Consider the following 26,985-nt stretch of genomic DNA (forward strand, 5'->3'; position numbering starts at 1 on the left):
CTTTAGAGCTTCAGGGCAAACCAAACATGGAGAAAGAAAAGCCAAAGGAAGAAGAAGCACCTTGTCAAGGATGAGGGGCCACCTTGGCTTGTTTTTCCACCAAATTGCCCCCTTGACTCAACCACAGCCATGTCTGGCTTCCTTGGCCACAATCCAGCCACCCATGCTCCCCATCTAAAAGCTTGAAATGGTCCAAATGTTGAGGGTGGTGGGGCATACGAATTTCATAGGTTTCTCCCTCAATTGGACACCAATTCCCTTTTAAATCAACACAAACCGACCATAATCAACCGACACCTCACCGATCCAATCGGTATTTTCCTCACCAATTGATCCTACTTGCATCCCAATTTTGCGATAAAAAACAATCCTAGACATTTTATGGACAAAACGGCCATACGACGACTTTTCCCAAAACGTCTCGGTTTGCAGAAAATTTTCGAGACTAAGTCAACGTTCCTAAAATGATCTGTGACTTGGTAGGACTTTCAATTTTTGAAATTGGATTCAAATTTGTGGTTAATTTCACTTTAACGCGATTTTAGCGTGACCTAGGTTACTGGGTAGCTTTCAGAACTTTTTTATTGCAAATGATCCGTAATCGATTTTCTTCGAGCCACAATAAACTCACTCGACGCACTGGCGACTCTCGGTTGCTGTGAAAATATCGAGAATTCAAATACGGACACAAGGTACAAAAACAATAGAAAAATTAGTCTAATGCTAGCCGACAATAATTTTCCAATTTAGTGGATTCACCCATGATCAGCCACATATCTCATTCAAACCAACCTATCTCTGACTTCTAATTGATTTTTAAATGTGCCGTAGTAACCTCTAAAGATGAGCATGGTCAAGTAGCCGATTCCTAGTCGAATTCTCAAGTTTATTGCCTTAAAATTCCTTAATGGCTTCCCTAGATAGTCTAGTCATCTCAAGAGTGGCCAACTCCAAGAAGAACACCATAGGCGCGTCGATAAAAAGCCCAACTTATCTAATCGAAATCAAAACCTAAAAATCCAGATATCACAGCACCACGACTGGTCGTCGGGGCGGCGAGCTCAACTCGGCAAGAGTTGCAGCCGGTTGATGAGGCTGCGATCGGTGGTACTGCGGTAGCAACAGGCGGCAGCAATTTAGCTCGGGGACGGCGTCAGGTGGTAGCAACACAACAGAGGTTCGGTAAAGGTGCGGATTTTTCCGCGATTTGCCCCAAATCTTGCCCTCCTTTTACAAATTCGACCCTTCAGCACCCAGATCTAACCTTTGAGACCTCCTCTCCTTCTCCGGATCCGACCCTCTTTGGCCTTGACTTCTCTCGCTTCGGCCGACCTCCGTTCGAATCACATCACCTGTTGCCTTCACTCGCTGCCTTTGCCAAGGCAAGGCCGACCTCGCCCAGATATGGGCTAAGCTGCCACGCTCGTGGCATTGGGCAAGACCGAGTGAGGGCCGTGACCCTCGCCGGCGGCTGGCAAGGGCTTCACGACCCTCGCCTTTGCCCTGGTGATGGCCACCGTGGCCTCACTAGCCGCAAGCGAGGCCGCCGTTGGAGAGGCCGGGCGAGGGCCGTGACCCTAGCCGAACCCTTGCCAACAGCAAGCGAGGGCTTCGCGGCCCTCGCCCAGTGGTCAACGAGCCTCACCAGCCACCACTGAAAAGGAAAAGGAAAAAGATAAAAAATAATAATAAACCATTCGAAAAAAATCATTAAAAAATCATAAAAATTGACACGTCAACGTCCGGCCACCGACGAACGTCCACGTCAGCGTCGTCCGATCAAAATTGACCAGATGGACTGACTTGGTACCAATATTAAAAGGTTTATGACTAAATTTGTCAAATTAAAAAGTTTAGGACTAAATTGGTACCAATGCAAGAGGTTTATAATTTTTTTGGTACTTTTCCCTTAAGAATTGGATGCCCTAGAAACTCTTCATTGTCTTTTGGACATTCAGCCCAGAAGAAAATTCTATGGCACTAAGAATTTCCCACATCCAACTCTCCCCACCAGTACTGTCATTTCAAGAAGACTTTTGACTTCATAGCAATTATATTGAAATGCACCGCTAACCATCAGGCTCGATAAAAAGGAAAATGGGGGAATTCTACTAGACCTTACGTCTTTTCTTCGATGCTTGATATGATGTTGCAAGAAAATATCACCAACGAAGTCCAATTTATGTGCCCATTTGTCGATGCCCATTAAGAATTAAATACCGTAAAAACTTCTCTCACTGTCTTTTGAACATTCCGCCAAGGAGAAAATCTATGACACTAAGAATTTTCTGCACCCAATTCCTCCCACCATTACCAATGTGAAAGGCTGCCTAATTAACAACCCCATACCAATGTATATTAGGCAGTAATGGTGGGAGGAATTGGGTGCAGAAAATTCTTAGTGTCATAGATTTTCTCCTTGGCGGAATGTTCAAAAGACAGTGAATCGTTTAATTCATTTTTTGAAAATTAGGCAGCCTTTCTTCGTCAGTAGAACAAATCAGTTTGAAATTCTATTTCCATTTGTGACCAATTGAATCGTTTAATTCATTTTTTGAAAATTAGAAATAAAATCGGGAAGGGTGCGTTATTTAACACAACACATGATCTTGCATATACACCACTTATTTCAAGTTAATCGGATACTTTATGATTGCTCCACGTCCAATGAGTAATAACTCTAAAATTACTTGAACTTACTTGAATGCCGACGACCAAAGCTTTTAGAGCGGCTAACACATATTGTGAGTCCTTTAACAGATCTTTAGAAGACTTGTGTCGATCACTTCACACTTGTGAAGGATTATATAAGCTGAAGTACTCTCCACCATAAACTCACTCGCATTTTAAATTGCAAAATGGGGAGGCACCAAATCCTCGGACTCCTTTGTTTCCTCTTCTTCCTAAACTCATCTCTTCCCTGGGCATCACCTCTTTGCCCTCGTGATCAACGCGATGCTTTGCTCCAAATTAAGGATTCTTTCGTGCTTGATGGCAAGGCTTCCAACTTTTTTTGTGACGGACATGTTGGGTTCACATCTTATCCAAAGACAAACTCATGGAGCAAAGGCATGGACTGTTGCTTGCGGGACGGTGTCACTTATGACGGTATCACCGGTAATGTCATTTGTCTCGATCTTAGTTGCAGTTGGCTTCGTGGCACTCTACATCCCAATAGCTCCCTCTCTATCCTTCGCCACCTTCTGAGTCTCAACCTTGCTTATAATGACTTTTTTGGCACTCGCATTTGGCCCAATCTGAGCACACTTTCAGAGCTAACTCATTTGAATCTCTCGGGTTCATATTTATCGGGTACCATTCCAAGTGAAATATCTCGCCTCTCCAAGCTGGAGTCACTTGATCTCTCTGAAAATTATTTTTTTGTATCGAACTCGTTCTCTTCCTCTTCTCTCAAGTTGGAAAATTCGATCTTCGCAATGCTTGTTCAAAATTTGACAACAATGAAAAAGCTTGTTCTTGATGAAGTAGACGTGTCCATGGTTTCACCAATGTCTTTTGCAAATTTGTCTTCTTCTTTGACACATTTAAATGTTTTTCGTTGTTCCTTAAGGGGGGTGTTTCCGGATACTATTTTTTTTTATTACCAAGCCTTACTACTCTTGATATAAGTCTCAATGTTAACTTGTTTGGGATCCTTCCAAAATCCAATTGGACTAGTCCTCTTGTGTCCTTGGATCTCGGGCAAACAAATTTTTGGGAGAAATACCCAATTCAATTGGTAACATGAAGAGTTTAGCAGTTTTAAATATTCAATTGTGCAAATTCACAGGATACATCCCATTAGTAGTGGCGAATCTCAAGCAACTTCAAGTTCTAGATCTTCGTTGGAATGATTTTAGCGGAGTTATAGGGCTTGAAACCTCTACGGACGCTAGAGGAAGTATACATTCCCAAAACTAGAAGTGTTGGGTTTGTCTTCAGTCAACTTAACCAAGTTCCCCTCTTTCTTGAATTTGTCAAAAAAAATTAAGAATCTTAGACCTCTACTTGAATAGGATTAGTGGGGAGATTCCAAGGTGGTTTTGGGTAATAAGTCATGATACATTGGGGTACTTAGACCTTTCTGGTAACCTTCTGAAGGGAGGTATACAACAATTGCACAGGAAGCGATTGTTGCATATTGACCTTTGGAATAACTCCTTCCAACAATTCCCAATCCTTCCACCTTCTACCATTTACTTTGATGCCTCTAAGAATGGTTTCAAGGGTAAGATCCCCTCTTCGATTTGCCAGTTGAGTTCACTCTAGACTCTAATTTTGTCTAATAATAGTCTCTCTAGGAATATGCCACCTTGTTTTGGTAATATAACCAGTCTTGGATATTTAGACTTGAGCAAGAATAAATTACAAGGATCATTGCCACGCTCTCTAGTCAAATACTCGAGCTTATCAATACTAGATCTCAGTCACAATGAGTTCAATGATATCTTCCCACATTGGCTGCAAGCACCACTAGGGGGTTTGAATTTGCAATCCAACAAATTTCATGGAAGGATCAACGTCACTACTTTTGGACTCTCCTTCCCTGCTCTTGAGTCTCTGTTTATTTCCAACAACAATTTTATGGGACGGTGGTCCACAAAGGTTTTCTTAAACACCTCATTGGCTATGATAGATTTGTCCAACAACAAGTTTGGAGAGCCAATTCCACTTCCATCTCCCGTCACATATTATTATTCCATTGCGAGTAATAACATGATGGGAAAGATCCCTTCTTTGTTATGCAATGCCACTGAGCTCAGGATCATTGACTTTTCTAATAATAGCTTGATAGGTAGCTTGCCATGGTGCTTAACAAGTTTTAGTACGAATCTATCAGTCTTGCAGTTGTGAATGAAGGAACATTGTTGGTCCTTTACCAGCCAGCTTGATAATGGACTTAAAAGGCATGATTGATGGCAAAATTGGGCAAGACAGATCATTGTATATGGTATTCGAGAACGATGCCATATGAAAATTCTATTGCCATGACCATTAAAGGGCAAGCGATTGAGCTAGCAAAGATCATGACCATCTTGACAATCATTGACTTGTCACACAACTCTTTCCAAGGGGATATTCCAGAAGTTATCGGAGATCTTCGATCTCTTATTGGGGTCAACCTTTCTCATAACCATCTTACAGGTTTTATCCCACCAACTCTAGGGAACTTGTCTAATCTTGGATGGTTGGATCTCTCTTTTAACAAGCTTAGTGGGGAAATTCCTAGAGTACTTGGAGATTTGGCATTTCTTGGGCTCTTAAATCTCTCCAAAAACCAACTCACGGGACGCATACCACAAGACAAGCACTTAAGCACATTTTCAAGCAACTCGTTTAGTGGAAATCTAGGCTTATGTGGAACTCCATTGCCAAAAGCATGCCCTGGCAAGGATATTCAACCTCCTTTGCCATCGTCCTCGTCAACTTCAAACTACGAAGGGCATGAGAGGTGGTTTGACAAAAAGCAATGTGGATAGGTTATGCATCTGGAATCGTAATTAGGGTTTCCATAGCATATATTGCATTTGAAACAAGAAGGCCTAAATGGCTAACTTGAGGTGTGAGAATGCTAGAGAGAAGAGTAGTTGAGTGGATGAAGAAGCTAAAGCGGAAGGCCATCAAATACCATGGACAATGAAATTGTTTTAGGAGTTATCTCTTTAAATTGTGCAATGCATATCATCTCTTTAAACAATGCAACATAGATTTGAATAATGAGATCTACCAAGCACACAACTCTAACAGAGAAAAAAAAAACGTAAAAAAGAAAAGAAAAATGAAGCAACTGCCAAGGACCTCTACATATACCTTTCCATCTTTCCCTGTGCGTAGCTTCTGTTTGTCCATGAAGAATTAGAAGTGAAGACTGGCCTTTTATTTGTCCACTAATGTCATTTCAATTAGAACTTTGACTTCTTAGCACGTATAATTGAACGCACCACTGTCCTTGAGCAATTGTGCCGGAGCAAATAACATGGAATCCTACTGGACCTTGTGTCTTTTCTTTTCCAATTTTGCCTAGGTAAAGGTTATCAAAAACCTTAAACTTTGCTCATCATGACATATTAATCCTAAACCATTTTCTGTTACACCAAAAATCTAAAATTTATATTTGTGCCATACATTTACCCCAAACTTTTTTATGTGACAAAAAAAAATCTCAAACTTTTATCTGTATAGTATATTTATCACAAACTTTTTCTGTGATACAAAAAATCCCAAGCTTTTTTATGTGACACCAAAATTTTGGGGTAAATATGTCACACCGGTATAAATTTTGGGATAAATATGTCACATAGGTATAAGTTTGGGGTTTTTAATGTCACAAAAATTAGTTTAGGATAAATGCGTCACAATGGCAAAGTTTGGGGTTTTTTTAGGCTTTTTCCCTTCTGCGCAGTTATTATTATACCTTCCTTTCAAAACAGCACAACTATGTCATCCTGTCCAAAGTAATACCTTACTTCAATTTAGCAGTTCTCTTACCATTAAGATTGACATGTGCCCACGCTATGATCCAAAGACGACTACAAGTAAAAATGGAACTACTAATGTTATCGGCCTCAATCATTCGTTCAGCTGTCTCTAGGGCACCCCCCATTCTGTCTTCATAGCCTCAACCTTGCTATTAAGAATGATATGTACCCACACCATGTTTGCTAAATTGACGCACCTCAGTTTCTCTTGCTTGAATTTTTCAGGTCTGGTTCTTATTGAAATTTCTTACCTTTCAAAACTTGTTTTAATCGATCTTTCTTTAAACTTAAATGGTACGTATGAGACACACAATTGAGATAGAAAATATTGATTGCAAAATGCTTGTTTATAATTCGACAGAGTTAAGGGAACTTAAACATGGTCTAGTAGGCTTGTCTAGTCTTTCACCTAGTTCCTTCCTGAATTTATCGTCCTCCTTCACCTTTTCATTGCATATTTGCCATTACAAGGGGAACTTTCGCTAAGCATTTTCCACTCACCAAACTCCCTTGATCTCAATTTGAAGTTCAATCATATCACAGAGAAGTCTAACTGGAGTGGATCTCTTGAGTCCTTAACCTCTTGTATACAAGCATGTAAGGCAAAATGCGCCATTCAATCGGTGAATTACAGAATCTAAAAACTCTATTTCTCAATAATTGCATATTGTAGAGGATCGACTTCTTCATAGCTTGTGAATTTAACAAAATTAACCACGTCAGATCTTTTAGCAATAAATTAATTGGACATATACCGTCATTCGTTGGAAAGCTTAAACGACTAGTGCATTTAGACTTCAAGATCTTCTCAACACTGAAAAATCTGCAAGTCCTAAAGCTTACAGTAAAGTTGAATCTAGCTTACAACAGTAGCATTCATACATGTCCAGAGCTTGAGACTTTGGCATTGGCTTACTGCAACTTGACCAGGTTTCCATTTTTTTTTTTTTTTTGTAACTCTTCAAAAAGCTAAGAGATGTGGTTAGATACCGAGATGCCCTTGGGATTTAGTGAAAGGTACTACAGTATCTTGATATTTCTATAACTTTATTGAGGGAGGTATAGAATAATTTCTCCGTAAACAGTTGATCGCTGTTGACTGTAGTGACAACTTATTCCAGGGTCCGCTTCCAATTCCACCATTCCTTATACTCATCTTTTGTGCCACCAAAAGCAGCTTTAGCAGAGAGATTCCATCTTCCATTGGCTAATTGAACTCCCTTGATAATCTATACTTGGTTCATAACAATCTCTTTGGCTCTATACCACAATGTTCAGGAAATTAACCAACCTCTCTGAACTAGACTTGAGTTGAGTGCCAATAAATTTGAAGGGACATTACTGTGGTCTTCAGACAACTGTACATCATTGTTTGATCTAAACATCAGTTACAACAAAATCAATAATAATTTTCCGAAGTGGTTGGTACAAGCACCCTCATTAGGGAGCATTAATCTCCAGCTCAATGGATTACATGGCCAAATCGGTCCTCCAATTGCTCCATTTCATTTGACCAAAAAAAAAAAAAAAAAAAAACGCTCCATTTCTTCCCTCCACATGTTATATTTTTTCCATATCTAACAATAATTTGGGGTTCAATGACCCAAAGAATATTTTCTCCAATGGTTAAATCTGCAGGTGGTATCCAACAATGAATTTGAAGGTCCTCTTTCAATTTCACCACCCACAACTCTATTTTACGCCATTGAAAATAAGAAGATTAGCGGAAACATTTCACCGTTGTTATACAATGCCACTAAGCTCAAAGTCCTTAATTTGTCCAACGATAGTTTGATGGGCAACTTGCCTATGGTTTAGCAAAAATCTCTCGGTGCTCATCCTCCAAATGAACATGATTTAGAGTGTGATCCCTGGAAAATTTGTTGATGACCACAACTTAAGGACCCTTGACTTCAATAAGAATCCATTTGAAGGGACATTGCCATGATCCTTACTACATCGCGAAAATTTTGAAGTTTTGAATCTCAGTAATAATAGAATGGAGGATATGTTCCTTGATTGGTAGGGAACCCTTCCCAAGCTACAAGTTCTTGTTTTGAGGTCTAACATGTTCCATGACTTCACGGGTAGTCCTAGAGCAACTCGTCCATTTTCCGAATTGCACATTTTCAACCTGTTTAACCACAATATATTATAAATCTAACAGCCATGATAATCAAAATAAAGGATGGGGCAAGCTGCAGGTTTATGGGAGTCTATGTGTGGACACCTATCTTTTTAAAAATATTTAGTTTTAAATTTCATAGAAAATTAGTGACTGATTTGGCCTTATCACAAATGACTTTCGCATCACCTAGGTATTAATATTATATGCATCCACTAAGTTTTATTGCATTTTCCATTAGTTTACCTTATTTCCATATGAATATAAATAAAAAATAAAAAATAAAAAAGCAGAAGCGGGCTCAGAGGGCTGGTCCTGACCCCAGCCCCAGCCCCCTATACTCCTTCCTTTGCACGGGCCAGGCCCGTCTGGCCTCTCTCTTTTCCCCAGCCCGGCCCGCGTGCCTCTCTCCTTTCTCCCTCCTTCCTCCTTCCTTCTCCGTCCCTGCGACTCACGCGCGCCGCCTACCACCGAGGCAAAGTAGAGTAGCCGGCGACGTCTTGCAGGCGCCATTAATACCGCCGATCGGAGCAGCCCGAAATCCGGTGAGAAACCCGACGGAAGGAACGTCTGGGCGGACGTCTTCAATGCCGAGCAGGCCTCCGCGGAGAAGAGGGAATGGGACACCGGTTCGGCCGAAGCAGGGCCCGTCGGCGCGCGGAGGACCGGCGGCCGAAGCACCTCCGTCGACCGGACCCCCCCCAGCCTATAAATAGGCCTTTCGCGAACTCGTTTGAGGGAGGCCAAGGAAGTTGAAGAGAAAGAGTAGGTGAGGTCTGAGAGAGATCCGGCTGCAAGAGAGAACGCAATTGAGAGGGCCGCCGTTGGCCGTCACTTCCGAGCCAAAACCGACGATCCGCCGCCTTTCCTTGTCCACTTTGAAGCCACGGTAGGTCCCCGCTCGGGCGGTCTTGGTTTTTCCGATTCGGGATCGGCTTCCAAGGATCCCGGGTCGCAAGGCGGACAGACGTAGCCCGATCCATCGAGCTAGTCCACCGTCCGACCCCGCGAGCTGGGTAGGGACTCTCGGCCGACCGTTTTTCATATTCTTTTTGTGCCCATGCCCTGTTTCGGGCTCGCCGGATCGGGCAGATATTGTCCAGTTCGTGCGAGTTTCCTGCTTCATTTGTGTACGTACTGTGGTCTCGGGGCTTAGCATGTTGATCGCTGTGAGTCCCTGCTCGAGCTCCGGCTCGGTCGTCCCCCTTTTCACTCCTTGGTTTGCGAATATTAATTGTTTGCTGAAGTGCTCGAGTTAGGCACCCGTTTGTGTCCATCGCTTATGGCCGAAGGTTGCTGACTCTCATATTTATATTGGACGTAAATGAATCGTCCCATGTTGAAGTCATGTTTTGCTGGTCCGTCGTTGTTGATTTTGGTCCGAGTTCGCGTGCCGAGCAAGTCTAAAGCTTCCCCTTAGCCAACGCCCTCCATGCGTTAGCTAAAATGCCCGAACCAAGCTTGTATGGATTTCCTGTGATTTTGGTTTGGCACTGAGCGCCTGTTGATCATTTGACATGTTTGCGGACCTTCGTTCCCATCCGTAGAGTAGCGCACGGTTTCTGTGCATGTCGTGAGTCGCGGCGGGCGGTGATGAAAGCGGGGATCGGATGTGGCCAACGGTGCTGGCTTGGTCCACAAGGTCGGCGGACGGTCTTGGTTGAGCAAGGGCCGGAGGCGAGCTGGCTCATGGCCGTTTGTTTCTGGCCGCACGGAGAAGGAATCGTGAGGGTGGAGAACGAAGAGAGAGAAGACGGGGAAAAGAAAGATAAGTCAAGGAAAACCGAAAAAAAAGAAGAAGAAAAGGAAGTCATAAGTCATAAGTGAGGCCTAGCCCTCTCTCTAGTCTGTTGGCATGCACAGAGAGAGAGAGAGAGAGAGAGAGAGAGAGGACAAAATAAAGAAAAAGACAAAAAGAGAGGGAGCACAAGAAGGGGGGCGCGCGCGAGACCCGGATCTGACCAACCCGGGCCAGTTTATTATATCATTATATTATACTTTTTAGATATTTTTAATTAAAAAATCGAAACAATATTATATATATATATATATATATATATATATATCTTTTTCAGGAAAGGCCTAAAATTGATTTTGAACATTTTTCTCAATGAAAACTCCTTTATATATTTCTGAAATTAGACAAAAGCCTAAAATGTATTTTATTAGTATCTTTTTTAATGCATGAAAAATAAAAAGAATCTAAATCTTAGGGTTTAATAAGAAAAGATACGGAAAGAATATTAGTTGATTAATTAGTGTAATCAAATCCGCAATCTTAATTTTTCTAGTTGCGCAAGAGTAAAATATTTCTCTTAATATTTTATTTGGATTTTTAATTGTCTCACCTTAAATCAATTAGTAGTGACTCTTAAATGAAATTAACTTGTAGATTAAAAACTCAAATCATAAATAATAACCTCAAACCATAAGTAGTAAATTGATGGATTTTGGAGAGTCTATGCTGAGCCTAATACTTAGTAAGTCATTAGTCTCGGCACACCCGCAGGCGCCAAAATGGGAGATCGTGACACTATGGTTACCAAGATATAGTCATGGTGACTATCAAAGGACAAGAGATACAATTGTGATCAAATAAAAGGATAGGAGATACAATTGGAGAACTGTATTCACAAGTATCAACACATCGAGCAATCATTTTGGTAGGAAGCTTCTCTTGGATATTGAAAACCTGAAGTCACTCGGAGGGCTAAACTTGTCTGACAACAATCTTACAAGCTATATGTCTGATCTCGAATAGCTAAACCTCTCTTTAAACAAGTTCACCAGAAGAAATCATTGATACGTGTGCAAATATTTCACGAGAAATGCCACCGGTAATCATCCTTTTGGAAAATGAAACAGAGCATGGAGGCTGGTTTGAGTGGAGAAACATATCGATGGGTCGCGAGTATGGATAGTTGGACCCTCTCCAGGATTCATTGTTCTTGAATCTTGAAAACTCGAATAGCTTGTGGGATCGATTGAAATGAAAGGAACGAAAATGAGAAAGAAGTCGGCGAGGAATGCTCGTAGATTTTATCAAAGATGAGAAAATGGACCGCTGATTCTTTGCATTATAAGATGAAAAATAAGTCTGAACTGCCATGGGACATATCATATGCTTATTATTTTGGCCCTCTTATTATTTAAACGTATTCTCGTCCTTATACGCAACATCAAATCTAATATTCTTCATTTATGGGACTTCAAATCCTCGGTTCGCTGTATGCATAAATTTTATTGATGGAACGCAAACATATAAAGTTATCGAATGGGAGTTTTCACAGAGGATCCAGTCCTTGTAATTTGGATTGTGCACATAAAGGTTTATGGCATCGTCGATAAATCAAATGCATAATGACATAGCAAGCCCTTGTGCTTCCGGCATTATACTTCTGCCCTCAGGTCTTCCTTTTCTAAAGTTTTGTGTACTTTTAGCTCTATTGCGACATTTATGCATTTGCTGACAAAATAAGACACGAAGGAAAAACATATCTCTAAAGAAATATGGAAAATAACACACTTTGTCTTTTCTCTCCCGTCCGGGCCACTCCAGGAGTAATTGCTTGACTTCACGCATGAAAAGTGTTATAATTAACATCAGCTGGAGATTTGATTGAACTTCAATTGACTGCAATTTGTCCGGGAACAAGTCGATCGGCAAAGATTTTAAAATGAACAGAGACTTTCACAACATGGCTATTGAACACTTACCATCTTCATTGCTGCATCTAAATCCCGTAAGTATGTTATTACTAACGATCTGATTCAGCAAACTATTGGAACAGCACTTAAATCGACCGTATTGTTGTCCCCGCTGCAACGGTTTGTGTAAATTCAGATGAAAGCTGAATAATAAGCTATTATCTTATGCCGTCAGAAGCAAGCACGGCTTTTGGTGTGTGATCGGGATTTAGGTTACCATTGGATGTCCATTCGCTTTGGAATTTATAGCGCAATAGGGTTTTATTTTCGTTCCTAGAAGCACTAACAGCAATCAATTTTTATGGGACAATTCTAAGCGGTAGTTGCATTCAAGGAATGCTGGTAAGTATTGAGAATGAATTGGTTAAAAAATCGACATGTTACTTTTTTATCTCGTTAAGCTGTTGGTAAGTTGCCAACAACCATAAGAATTTACCCACTTTTATCATTTGTACAAATTACCAACTTTTTATGTATGTAACCAACATTTTAAATTGACCAACTCTCTTATGAAATTGATCAACAAGGGCTTGCTATAATGATGACAGAAGTGGAAAATCGCCACATACCGGGAATATTTAGTCGGTGAGATGCAGTAGGTCCACAAGAAGACCCAATTCTGATCGACGGGAATGTCAACATGCCATGACTAAGTTGACATAGCCATCAAGGTAATAAAGTTGAGACAATCATCAAGTTAGTGGAGTTGATGTAACCGTTGAGTTAGAGGAGTTAATGAAACAATCAAGTAACTATCAATGTAGTAGAGTCGATGTAACTATCAAGTAAGCGGCAAGGTAGTGGAGTTGATCTAATCATCTATATAACCATCACCCGAAGAAAATTAAAAACTTGATTCAGCATTGGTCCAATATTTCCTACTAAAGTGGAGGATTAAACTAACTTATTAAAATTAATTCTCATCTAGCAAAAATCAACAACGTATTTTCATAGAAATTCTTTATGAGTTGACCCATTTTAAGGTGCACGCACCGTGATAACTGAACAAAGTAAAACTTAAAATGTAAAAGTCATGCCAAACTCGCTCTTATTAAAATTAATGGTTTTGTTCAGCTTGGAAAATGGACTTTCATTTGACGTTAATTAATTCAAATTAACACATAAAAATCCAACATTGTAGCTAGAATGAGGCCCGCGTCTTGCGGAGGGGACATAATGACTTAACAAAAAGTGAACCAATACCTTTAATATACCTATTTCATGTGAGTTAGTATCGAAAAGTTACTTAATCTTAATCACTCTAGAAACTAATATTCTGGATACTTTTTATTGTGTAAACATCTCTAGTATAACTATTTAAACATATATAATGGATAATTGAGACTTGAGGATGCAATGGTCGCTTACGTAATTTATCTAGTTCAGGTTGGCCGAGCGTGCCAGCTTGTGGCTTGACAACATGAACAAGCTGCATCTTACTAAAATGGAATCTGAAATGGCTCATTCCCTGCTCTAAATTAGACAGCAAAACATATTCACAAATGGCACATTTTAAACATTCAGCCAGATTTCCTCACATTAGATTACTGTACTAAATGATCACATGGTATGATGGAGCTGGATTCAGTTCAATTTAAAATTTTTATGGAGTTTTGAGGATAATGAAGTTTAATTCGACTTATTCAAGGAAGGCAGTCTCAAGTAACTATAAATTGGCCAAGGGAATATGAGATTTAGTGTAGTGAGGCATCGCGCAAAAATCTTTGACATTTTCTATCGTATTTGGTGCCTAGAAATTCATCAATGAGTGTATTGGCTTAGGCTGCATTTAGTAACATTTCTGTTCTTAAGAACAGTTTCTTTTCATAATATTTTCTTTTTCTATTTCTGCTTCTAGAAATATTTTCTAAGTATTTTAAGATATTTGGTAACTATCTAAAATTTCATTTTCCAAAACAGAAATATATTTGATATGACCCCAAATTTTTTGTGACTTAGAATTTCTTTTAATTTATTAATAACTTTATTACTTTTTTTCTTTTTTCTCCTCCTTCCTCTAGCCGGTCGTCGGCCTTGGGGGAGCCTCGCGACCACCGACAAGATCCCCGAGGCTCGCCATGGCTTGGTGAGACGAGATGGGCGAAAATGACCTCTTGGTGGTGGGTGAGGTCGAGGTGAGGCTCGACCTCGCAGATCTAGGCGAGATCGAGCCTCACCGTGGCCGGGAGAGGCTTAGCCTCGCCTTAGCTAGGCGAGGCTCGACCTCGCCTTAGCTATGCTAGATCTGTGAGGTCGAGCCTCACCCAGCCACCGCAAGGTCGGCGACGCCACCGAGTGACCCTAATCTCATGGTGGCCGGGTGAGGCTGAGCCTCACTCGACCATGATGAGGTGTGGGGGGCCTCACTTAGCCACAACGAGGCTCAGGGGGGCCTCGTCGATGGTTGGCGAACTCGGCGACCTCGGCTGGGGGCCAGCGAGGATGCCGTGCCTCATTTGGCCGGTTGCCGACCATTGCCGAGGCCGCGACTAGCTAGGGAAGAAGAAAGGAAGAAAAAAAGAAAGAAAAATAAGGGAAGAAAAGAAGAGAAGAAAAACTTGTTTCTTGAGTTGGGCGAGAACAAGAAACAATTTTGTTTTTGTTTCTTGTTGTTGGAGAAATCTTTCCAGAATATTTTGAAGCTGACAAAACGTTTCTATCAGTCTAAGTCTGGATGTTCGGAGACCGACAGTTTAAAGTCTGAAGACTTTGTATTCTCGAGACTCAAGACTCAAGACTTAAGAGTTTAAGTCTATTCTCACTGACAGTCTTTCTAATCCAGTGACGAAGGAAATCCAAAGCCGAGATATATGGTTGAGGATTCGATCCTATCCTCTGGAAAAGATTCTTTGGTTGGATAATCATTTCGGATTCTTTGATTCTTATCTAAGATCAATTGAAGATCCGATGGTCGACAGAAATATTCTTGGAATGTTCTATTCTTGGAAACCAAGATCCGATTGTATGGGCGAAGGATTGATGGGCTATCATCGAGATTCCTTAAATAGCTCGGATGATCTTCTTGATTGATTCCGTCCAACGGGTAGATTGGAGGAATTCCTTTGGTAAGTGCCAACGGCTATGATGGCATAAAGGAGTATAAAAGGAAGACGTTCTAGTTGTTTTAAGTGTGTGATTGATAGAAAAATTCCAGAGTCTGAAGAACCTTGATTGTTAGTCGATACAGTTCGAGCGAAATTGTATACACATAGAGTGTTTATACTTGGTGACACTTTGAGCGAGTGTGGTAGATCATCTACACCTAGAAATCAAGGAAGATCAACACTGTAACATCTCTTTGATCATAGTGGAATCCAGCCAATCGGCTGTCAGTGCAGAAGAGTGGACGTAGGCTTGAATCAAGCCGAACCACTATAAACCGCGTGTTCAATTCTCTCTTTCCCTTACTCAGTCTTGCGATTGAATTTTTAACTGTTGCAAATCCTTTAACTGTTTAAATACTGTGCAATCTTCAAAGAAATTTTTATATACCTATTCACCCCCCCTCTAGGTTCTCGTACTAGCTATATCACTTGTTTCTGTTCCAAATTTATTGTCGGGAACCAATTGTTCCCAGGAATTAAAAAATTACTAGATGCATTTCTATTCCATTTCTGTTACAGGGAACCAAAGAACATAAACACTTGCTCCCTGGAACATTACCAAACGTAGTCTTAGTGTTTCCTATCCAGGGCCAGACAACAATAAATGAGAGCATGGCTAATTCCATCCTTTTAAGTGGAACTAGATCTATCTTAGTGTATGTTTTAATCCTCTGAATCCATCTAATTTCTGATTCATAATGACCAAGTCGCAAGCTTCTGGTCATCAAATCAAGTTCACGTTTGTATGTTATATTGGATCGGAAAATTTGCTGTTTTCCTTGGTGTACTTGGTGATCCATGTTGAATCGGTTGTGTAAAATTACCTCCATCAGTTCTATGTAGCAGAATATGAAATTCAAAATCCACTCTTCACGTTTCGTCGATAGTTGTTGACCATCGATTGTCAGTCGTCGCCCTGATAGATAAAGAGTCCAAGACCAAGTCATCAGACCCAGAGGACCTGAAATTGCATCTCCTATACAAGACAACCTAACTGTCTTATGTAATGATGAAGGCTAAATGATAATTCCCAAAGATCAAACAAGTACTTTCAAAATCCTAAGTGAAAAAAAAAAAAAAAAGCAGCAAAGAAATTTGGACAATAAATAAATGGACTGAAAGAATGCATAAAATAGACCAAATACTAGAAAACTGGCCAAACTGGCCTCAAACTCATGAAAACGGTGAATTTTGAGGGCAGAAACACCGACAAACAGGTTCAGTCTAGGCAACATAACGTTCGGAACGAGGTTCTCTAAATGGTATTATGGCCCTGTAACTTTTTTGTATCAAAAGTTATCGCCTATTTATTGAACGTTGCACGAACTCGTATTTTCGGGCCCACATTTTGATTTTCTGATTATTTAAACCCTCAGGAAGTCCTCAGCAGCCGCGTCCACCTCATCTTGTCTTCTTAAACCTCTCGGAGGAAGAATTGGCCAGTTGTATATCTCAAGGCAAGCAATGGAGGACATTCACAAGTAGCTCGAATGGTTGGAATCTAACCTTATGGGGGACTCCATTGCCAAAACCATGCCTTGGCAAGGCTCCTAGCGACACTAGTTGCACGATGTCATGTCTTGACCCTTTGGAGCCTTGGAGGAGTACATGAACAAGAAGATTTTGGATGTGTGCGTGCTCATTTGTTTCGGCCAATGTACTAAATTACAGTCCCATGACAGAGTAAAAAGATACGGCACAGGTTATAATGCCAAATAGAAGCTTCTGCATTTGCTCGGTAATGTCCCAAAATGATTGTCGCAAACTTCCCTTCCCAAGAGCATTGATCCTTCTTCTTTTTCTTGCATTTTGCATCACTCAAAGGGCCAATTTCTTTAGTTTCGTTTGCTTGATGACCAAGTGGAGCCTTGTCATTCCTCTGTCTATTCGTTCAATTTCTTTACCAAGTAAAGTGAATTTGATTTGCTGAGTGTCTAGTTCACATTCAGCAATATCCTGTGTGCGGCATCCTTCATTAATTGGTCCTGAGAAAGATTGTCTCCTAGTTTTGCGAATAACTCTATGAAAGTGACATCCTTAATCTGAGGTTATCTGCAAAGGAATTTCTATTAGTGGCCAAACCAAAAACGATGACTATTGGCAACAGTGCGGCTAAATGGTTTCTTTTAGATTACGTTCAGTAGCTCACAAAAATTCTCCTCGCTATTGCCATGGCATTTCTGCATTGATCGTATCTTCTAAGTAAAAGAAAATGCTCTCATGCGATCTGCTATTCTGGGATTCTGGAAGAGTATGATTCTCTCGAGAGACTGCCTGACGGCAAGTCTTTGTCCTGTGTACGATTGGCTGCGGAGTACACAATCAAGTCAAATCATACCTCCACCAATAACTAGAACATGGTATGAGTAGATTGAAATAGTTCTCCTGATGATGACCAGAGTCATGTTTGGTGGGTCGCTGCGGTTGCTTGAAGCTGCAATGAGAGAACAGACAAATTGGAGCCTAACGCTTGTTCGAACATTGCTGAATAATGTCCATGAAATGAATTACTAGCGACAACTGGCGTTGTGACCGGCGAGGGGCAGCTATGAGGGAGGTCAACAAGCCGGTGGTTCGCTAGAGGGAAGTTGGCGAAGTTGGCGCACGGCTAATAGGGCGATAGGAGCTTCGACCGAGGATGAGAGAGAGAGAGAGAGAGAGAGAGAGAGAGAGAGAGAGAGAAGCAGTTGAAGAGAGAGGAAGTAAATCTGGATAATGGGCCCTCCTAATTTTGGGGGGAAAATCCTCTTATATACCTTGTTCCAAGATGAGATCTGGGATTTGATCTCCCAAGGTAAAATAAAAAATCCTAAGTTTTCTTATGATTAGAGGAAAATTAAGCACATGTTATATTGGATGGTAAGGATGCAAATCTCAATGAATGGTCAAAATTTATTTTTTGGATTAGTGATTAATTAAGGACATTTTCGTAATTTCCTACTTCAAAGGCATTTTTGTAATTTACTAGAGGCGTTTTTGTCATTTCATGCAAGAGGGGGATGGGGGTGGTTGGCCAAGAGAATGGCTAACTCATGGTGGTCCCTCGCCACCGAAATATGGCTAGAAAGGCCATCTCCCGTCAGAGGTCGGTCAGACCAATCTAAATCAGTTTTGATTGGTTTGGTTAGACTTGGCCAAAATTGTGTACAATTAGGTCCTTGGAGGACCTAGTCGTGAAGAAATCTTATTTAATTGAAAGAGAAATGGGCTAAATTGAAAAGAAATAATCCAAATTTATCCCAATTAAATCTATCGAACCTTTTAGTAGCAACTCGATTGATTTAAATTGATCCAATTATCTCATGAATGACATCAATTACTAAATAGAAAACCTACAACAACATAAAGTATTCTCAACTATTAGTCTATCGACGAACTAAGCAACGCCAACAGCAAGAAGAAATGGAAGATAAATAGAAGCCATGAGACATCTCTACCTGTTTTTCATTGCTGGCGAAAGGCAGGCTCTAAACCCCATTGCCACTTCACTCACGATGACGCCTCAACTCCCACTAGAAGTGGACTTGTTAGCTCCATTAAAATCAGGTGCTATTCTGGATATAGGAAACAAGAAGTTATAGGTAGAGTTTAAATATGAACGTCTATCGCACTATTGCTATTTGTGTGGAAAAATTGGGCATTATGCTACTAATTGTGAAGAAATTCCTTATGAGCAAACAACATGAGCTGAAAATAAAGCTGGAAAATATGGCCCATGGCTTAAGGTGGAAGTGCGAGATCATAGCCCCCATTGGGAAGCGTTCTATGGCAAATTAGAAGAAGAAATTGTTGAGGTAGATATGGCACTAGAAATTCCTCCTATAACCTATGAAATGGACATAGTGGCTAGAGATGAAAGTGATAATAGGGAAGCCCCAAATCGCAACAAGAAAAGGGCAGAAAATTCAAATATGCAAGAGGCACCAGAAGAAACAGTAGATACCACTATGAAAAATACAGATCATGGCAAATAGATTATCTGTTTAGAAGCTACTAGGCCGATTCTGTCGAAGGTTGGGAAATGTAGCAAGAAAAGTATGAAGGTGCAGAGGGCAAAAAAACAGAAATGCATAGCAGAACAAGTTCCTCTTATGATTGATGATACGGAGCTTTTGGAAGCCCCAATTCAGCTGATCAAAGAGGGCAATGAGTGGGCTGTGGTGGCTAGCCCTAATAAGTCACCGGCGATGATATGAAAATTATAAGCTGGAATTGTCAGGGGCTGGGCAATCCCCTGACATTCCAGGAGCTAAGAGCTCTAGTAGCTCTTGAAATGCCCAATCCGGTCTTCTTGATGGAAACAAAGAACCAAGCAACAATGGTGGAAGGTGTAAAAAGGAGACTTAAGTTCCAAAATCTGTTCCTAGAAAACTCGGAAGGAATCGCATGAGGCTTAGCAATTTTATGGAGTGAGGAAGTGGAGTTAAAGGTAAATGCTAGCTCTAAAGATTTTATTGACTTGGAGTGTAAAGATCTAGATAATGGCTATCAAATGAAGATAACTTTTCTCCATGCATCGATGAACTTTGGGGAGAGACTAAAGCTATGGCAAAAGTTGAAGGATTTCCAGTCAACAAACCATCTACCATGGATTTGCATGGGAGATTTTAATGAAATTTTATATGTTTGGGAGAAGGTGGGGAAAAGAGAAGTAGATAATCACAGAATAACAACATTTCGAGAACTATTAAGGGCCTGTTTGGTAACGTGCCAAATAGTGCATGATTCTGATTTTTTGTTCCCAAAATTAGTTTGGGACAAGAATCGCGTTTGGTAAAATTTTTGTTCCTGGGAACAGATTGGGAAAAGAATTGAGAATAAAGAAAAATTTGATTCTTCGTCCAAGAATCAAAAAAAGAATTAAAATAGCAGAACTCTCATTCTTCCCTTCTGTCATCTTGCGATTGCTGTCCGCCACCGGCCGCCGCCGGCCGCCGATCCAGCAAGCTCGTCGAGGCTCACCGGGCCAAGGCGAGGTCCGGTGAGCTCGCCGGAAGCAAGCCCAGCCACCGGCGAGGCTCGCTCAACCCCGCCGGTGGCGAGCCGGCCTTGCTTAGCCCGACGAGGCTGGGCTGCCCACCGGCGGGGCTGGGTGAGCCTCACCGATGGCCAGGCGAGCCTCATTGGCAGGCTGGGCAAGGCTCGGCCTCGCTAGATCGGGCGAGGTCGAGCCTCGCCGGTGGGCTGGGCAGGCCTCAGCCTTGCTAGATTGGGCGAGGTCGAGCCTTGCCTAGCTACCAACGAGGCTCGGCCGATGAGGGCCAACCTCACCGAGGGCGGCGATGCTCCGGTGAGTGTCGCGACCCTCGTATAGCCGGTCGCCAAACCGGCGACCGGCCACATGAAGAAGAAGAAGAATAGGAAAAAAGGAAAAAAAAAAAAAAAAAAAAGAAAAAAAAGGAAAAAAAAAAAAAAAAATTATTTAAAAATCAAAAGAAATTAATTTGGAATAAAATCAATTAGCACGGTATCAAACGTAATTCTATTCCAGAATAAAAAAATTTGGACAGTTACCAAACACATTTTTTTTACTCGAGAATCGATTCTTGGGAACAGAATCAAAAATAATCATTTCTAGTCAAAATCAGCTCCCGGAAACAGAATCGTTACCAAATGCGCCCTAAATGAGTGTTCCCTAATGGACATGGACAGCAAAGGTTGTGCCTACACTTGGGCAAACAACCGGGAAGGGGAGGCCCTTGTTAAAAAAAAGACTAGATAGAGTTCTATGCACAATGGAATGAAGAATTACCTTTCCGGCTGCAAAGTACGAGGCCCTACCAGCAATTGGCTCGAACCATAGCCCTCTTCTCCTTATGTTGCATCCTGAAATTAAGAAAAGGAAGAGAATTCAAGTTCAAAGCATACTGGTAAGAAGATCAAGAGTGTGGAGAGTTTATAAAGAGGATATGGAACAAAACGCCATTAAGCCAAATGAGCTTCTCAATGAAAGTCAATGATATTTCTAAGGAGCTCATAAAGTGGAGCAAAGATAAGTTCGCCAATGCACAATGTCGTATCAGGGAGCTAAACAGAGAATTAACATAGATTACTAACCAGAACTTCGAAAATTCCAGTAGGAAGGAAGCCCAGAACATTGTCGACCAGATAGACAAGCTTTGGAAACAAGAGGAAAATTTTTGGGGGATGAGATCACGCATCAATTGGCTGCAATGGGGAGATAGGAATACTAAGTTCTTTCACGCTACTATAGTACGGAGAAGACAAAGGAATAGGATTACAATGCTATAAATGGAAGATCAAAGCTAGTGTAGGGATCCATCGGCACTCAAAGAACACATAGGGTCCTTTTACCGAAACCTATATAAATCGGTGGGTCCTAGGAACTATCAGCCAATCCTAAACCAATGTCCTAGCCCAGTAAGAGAGGAAATAAATGAATATTTGATGGTAAATATTACCCTTGAAGAGGTGAAAGATGTGGTTTTCCAATTGGGCTCATTAAAGGCCCTAGGACCCGACGGACTAAATGGACCTTTTTATCAACGGTCTTGAGAGGATATCAAGCTGGATTTGTTCTAGCTAATGCAGAACTTCTTTGAAATAGGTACCATCGACCCCCTACTAAACAAAACACACATATCATTGATACCAAAAGTAAAAAACCTAGAAAGCATAGGCCAATTCAAACCTATCAGTTTGTGCAATTTCAGCTACAAAATCATCTCAAAAGTTATGGTTAATAGACTAAAGATTTGGCTTCCAAAGATTATAGAGCTTGAATAGAGCGCCTTTGTACAAGGGAGGCAAATCCAAGATAATATTTTTATAGTTCAGGAAGTTCTACATCAGTTGAGAATAACAAAAAGGAAGAAAAAGTTTCAGGCAATATTAAAACTGGATATGCAGAAAGCCTATGATAGAATTGAATGGGATTTTTTGAGGGATTATATGCTGAAAATGGGTTTCTGTGAGAGGTGGGTATCTTTAATCATGCAATATGTTCGACGGTGTCCCTAAGTGTGAAGATAAATGGGGAGCCTACTCAATTTTTCACCCCTTCAAGAGGAATTAGACAAGGCGATCCTCTTTCCCCATACTTATTCATCTTAACAGCAAATGTTTTGACTTGGATGATGAACAAAGCCTTGGAAGATGGAAGCCTCAGGGGTATAAAGTTAAACAGGTTCTACCCTACATTGTGCCACTTACTCTTCGTTGATGATGCCATATTTTTTCTGAATGGGACTATCGTAGAATGCCAAAACTTAGCAACTATTCATGGTATTGCTTTGCAACAGGCCAAGCCAATACCTTAAACAAATCAAGTGTATGTTTCAGCAGTAATTGTCCTTTATCTCTGAAAAGAAACCTAACACAAGAGCTTAGAGTCCAAATAATAGACAAAACAGGGAAATATCTTGGAATACCAATAGAATGGGGCCACTCAAAGAAGGAGATGTTCGCTTGGATTCTAGTAAGAGTAAACTCGAAGTTAGAGGGATAGAAATAAAAGTTATTATCCAAAGCAGGTAAAGAAATTTTGATAAAGAGCGTTGTACAAGCCCTCCCTCATTATGCGATGTCAGTCTTTAAATTGCCTATCTCTATTTGCAAAGCCATAGAAAAAAGAATTGCTTCATTTTGGTGGCAGAAAAGTGATTCAAAAAGAGGGTTGCATTGGAAAAAATGGGAAACATTAAAAATCAGAACGGATGAGGGAGGTTTGGGGTTCAAAGATTTGATAAATTTTAACAAAGCAATGCTCAGGAAGCAAGCTTGGCAATTATCCAAGACCCCTTCAACTTTGTGGAGTAAAATATTGAAAGGTATCTATTTTCCAAATGGAGACTTGTGGAAGGCAAGAAAAGGGCAGCGACCATCCCCATATTTTCCAAATGGAGACTTGTGGAAGGCAAGAAAAGGGCAGCGACCGTCTTGGGGATGGCAAAGCATTTTAACAAGAAGATAAGCCATAGAATCAAAGGTTAAATGGTCAGTGGGGGATGGCAAATCTATCAACATATGAGAAGACAAATGGCTAAAGTCTGGAGTGTTTGGTGGCCCAGCCAACCAAAATGAACCAGTTATGGTGGCAGAACTTATCAATGAAGACTCGCGGACATGGAAGGAAAGTTTGATCCTTAATCTTTTTGAAGAATAAGCAGCAAACGAGATACTTGTGATACCCATTAGCCCAATCCCAAAAAATGATTGTCTAGTTTGGACAGGTAATAAATCAGAGAAATATACTGTGAAGAGTGGGTACAATATGGCTTATTCTAACACCACGAGAACAGAACCAAACAGAGCATCCTGCTCTTTCAAGCCTCCAAGAACCCTTTGGACTGGAATCTGGAGTCTAGCTATTCCCCCGAAAATGAGAACTTTCCTATGGAGTCTATGTCAAAACGCCATACCAATGAGGGAGAACTTGCATAAAAGGAAGATGCTACTCGACCCCTACTGTCCACTTTGCTCTATACATATGGAAACAACAAAACACCTATTTCTACTCGTAAATGGACGAAAAAAATATGGGCGGACCCACGAATCAATCTCATCAGAAACCCAAGCAACATAACAAGGTTTGATTAGTGGCTAACGGAAGTGTTCGAAGGAAGGGAAGTCTTACCTGAAAGAGAACTAGTTGCTGTGGTGCTGTGGAACATTTGGAAGACTCGAAATAACTTTATTTTCCAAGCAAAGCCTCCATAACCAATTGATCTTGTAGATCTCGCACAAGCACAACAAAAGAACTTCAGTAGATGGTAGAATTAGAAATGGCAAAAACCCACAAATCGATGCCTACCGATTAGATGGATGCCGTCGAAAAGAGATGAGATGAAGCTAAATGTTGATGCATTGTGGATTCCGGGCGAATTCTTCTGTTCAACTGCTGCTTTTTTGCAAGATTTGTCGGGGCTTGTTGTCAAGGGTTTCGCTAAAGAGATTCGGGCGTCTTCCTCCTAGCAAGCAGAAGCCCTAGCTCTGCTGCACGGGCTAATGTACTTGAGAAGAAGAGAAGAAACGCATGTGGGATTAGAGACAGGACAAAGTAGGAGATGGGTGTTCGAAAGTGATAGTTTAAGTTTGCCGGAAATGGTGATGGGCTAGGCCGAAGCATCATGGGATTTAAAGGAGATAGTGGAACAGTGTAAAGAAGAGCTAGCCCTTTTTGAATCAGCAAGGGTAGTATATTGTCCATGAGAGGCAAATCAAGCGGCGGATTGGCTTGCTAAAACTCACCGAGCCAAAAATCTCCCTACAAATTGGGTAACTTATCCTCCTCTCTCCCTTTCGGAAATTCTATGTTTAGAACTTTATCCATCGTTGCCTTGTAAGGCTCGCTTATTATCATGAATGAATGCAATATCTTCTTTCGACCAAAAAAAGAAAAACTCCACCTCCTCACTCCCACCCCCCGGACTAGATACTTGGAGTCCTTGTGAATCTCCCTGATCTCGCCGAAATGCCACCAGTCCTCTAGGTAAGCATCCGCCTCCTCCTCTACTCGGAACCGCTTGTGCATCTCCCGCGGTGGGGCGGGCCTCACTTGGGCTAGGTCCATGTACTCTCTCAGTTGCTTCTCCAGGCTGCCGCCGCCATAGCCCGTCAGGGTCAAGTACTCAATGAAGATGAGCTTCTTGGCCCTGGCTGGCGATTGAAGCACGGTGGTAGAGTAGAGCGCACCATGGAGGCTAGGGTGGAGGATCTCCACGGCGTTGCCCTTGGTGAAGGATGAGGGGAGGGGCGGTCTTCTTCTGGTCCTCACATGTCATATGGGTTGATCATGTCCATTTATGTAAACATGGAAATTGATCAAATTTAGACATCCCAGATAGTCAGGAAAGCTATCATGTCCAATCTTTTTATTATACATATAGATGTATGAATGGTTTTCATTAGGTTCAAAGTTTGAAGTTGAAAGAATTTTTTAATTTGTTTGTTTTAAAGAAAAATATAACAAAGTAAGGCGCCATTTATTTGGTGAAAAACATGACATTCTTGGAAAATATTTTCTAAAAAAAATGATAATATTTTTTAGTATTTGCCTCAAAGTTGAAAATGAAACTAAAAATATTTTCCATCGAAAATTTGATTTGATTTTGCTTAACAATATAAATGCTCAAATTCAATAATGAGAAAAGCCTCAATCCTATTTTCAACTTGGGAGGGTCTTTGACAGGAAGGGTTTCTAAATTCTAATTTCCCGACGCTTTGGGGCAGGAATGATGGTGGAGGAGGAAGAGAAGAAATTGTTTATTGAAGCTCGATGATTTAGGCCTGGCTGAAGAGGCCATAATAGTGGGAAAGTTCGATGGACCCCAGGAACCTAGAGAATTTGAAACAGGAATGGCGTTGTTTTTAATTGATGGAGCTGGACTCGCAGTAGATGGAGAAAGAAATGACAAATTTTATTGGGTTACATTGCACTGCTCATGCCTAGCTAGCCTAGCGTACTTTGGGGCTGGGATACAGCAATCCGCAGCGGATAAAACTCCCCACCCTTCCCTTCCTCGCCCTACCAAAAAGCTACGTCGGTTTGACTTTTCGACACTCTGCAGTGTGTGCAAGAAGAACTAAGAATGGAAACCGTGACTAAGACTCATCCTCAACTTCTCTAACCCTCGTAAGTTAGACTTTAACCGGAAACATAAATCAAGAAGACAATTTCAACGCTCCAGCAGCAGCTTTCCCCTACGTACCAAAACCAATATCAAACCCCTCAAAAACAGCAGAAGAAAATTCCGCAGACTTCATAAATTTTGCAAAATTTTAAGTAATTACCGTTTGGTTCGAAATCTTTTTTTTTTTTTTTTTGTGTTGAAAGAACCGCCTTAGCCGGTAGCTGAAGGATAAACCCCAAGTGCCTTAAGTGGGAGGACCTACCACCCCTGGTAGCACACTTAAGATGTCAAGTAACTCCGCCAGTACCCTTGCGTTGCAATGGCTTTGAACCTTTCCCCTCCCTCGCAGAGGATTACTGAAGCCTACCCAGCGGAGCCATTACAGCCCGTGGTTCGATATCAAGTTTGTATAACATAAATATTTCTTCTTTTTTTTTTCCTTTTTTAGAGAGAGCCTCCTTGTAATAAAGAGGAGGAAGGGTCGAGTCGCATAATGCCGGTAGCCAGGAATTCACCACCCGGCACAAACTTGATCTCAAGAGAAACAAAAGCCTCCTTTTACACATTCTTGGCTTACTGTTGTCATTGATTGTTACTGTCATGCCTCTCTAAAATCTCGTAAATCACACCCTCACGGCATTGTCGAGAGAGAACAGTGAAATTGGGAGGCACCCATGGGCAAGAATTTGATCCTCCATCTGTTTTTCTTGCTCGCTTCGTCTTCTTCGGGTCGAAAAATATACAGAGACGGATCGGTTACGAAGGCGGGTAGAGTCTGTTCAAGTTTGGAGAGAGAGAGGGCGAGTGAGAGTGTTTGTATTGTGGTGTTGTCTTTCCATTCATAATTGCGCATTATTGGGGAAAAAAATCGCGAAAAATTTGGCTAATTTTGGGCCTTAACTCGCTCCCCCTCTAGAGCAAGAATCATGACCAAATCTTGGCTTCTGGATATGTTCATATTCACCGTACGGCGAGGG

At 41.2% G+C, this 26,985-nt stretch overlaps 1 protein-coding gene across 1 annotated transcript in view; it reads right to left on the reverse strand.

Annotated features, from left to right (window-relative positions):
* Window positions 1-26,388, reverse strand: part of LOC120294272 — a 53,459-nt gene extending 27,071 nt beyond the window's left edge. The window contains exons 1-2 of the mRNA XM_039314274.1: window positions 26,366-26,388; window positions 24,799-25,141 (exon numbers count right to left, since the gene is read on the reverse strand). Of these exons, the coding sequence (XP_039170208.1) occupies window positions 24,799-25,141; window positions 26,366-26,388 (366 nt within the window). The remainder of the gene's footprint in view (window positions 1-24,798; window positions 25,142-26,365) is intronic.
* Window positions 26,389-26,985: the final 597 nt, after the last annotated feature.

This window comes from Eucalyptus grandis, chromosome 6, assembly GCF_016545825.1.
Source record: "Eucalyptus grandis isolate ANBG69807.140 chromosome 6, ASM1654582v1, whole genome shotgun sequence".
In the NCBI taxonomy this organism is placed as follows: Eukaryota; Viridiplantae; Streptophyta; class Magnoliopsida; order Myrtales; family Myrtaceae; genus Eucalyptus; species Eucalyptus grandis.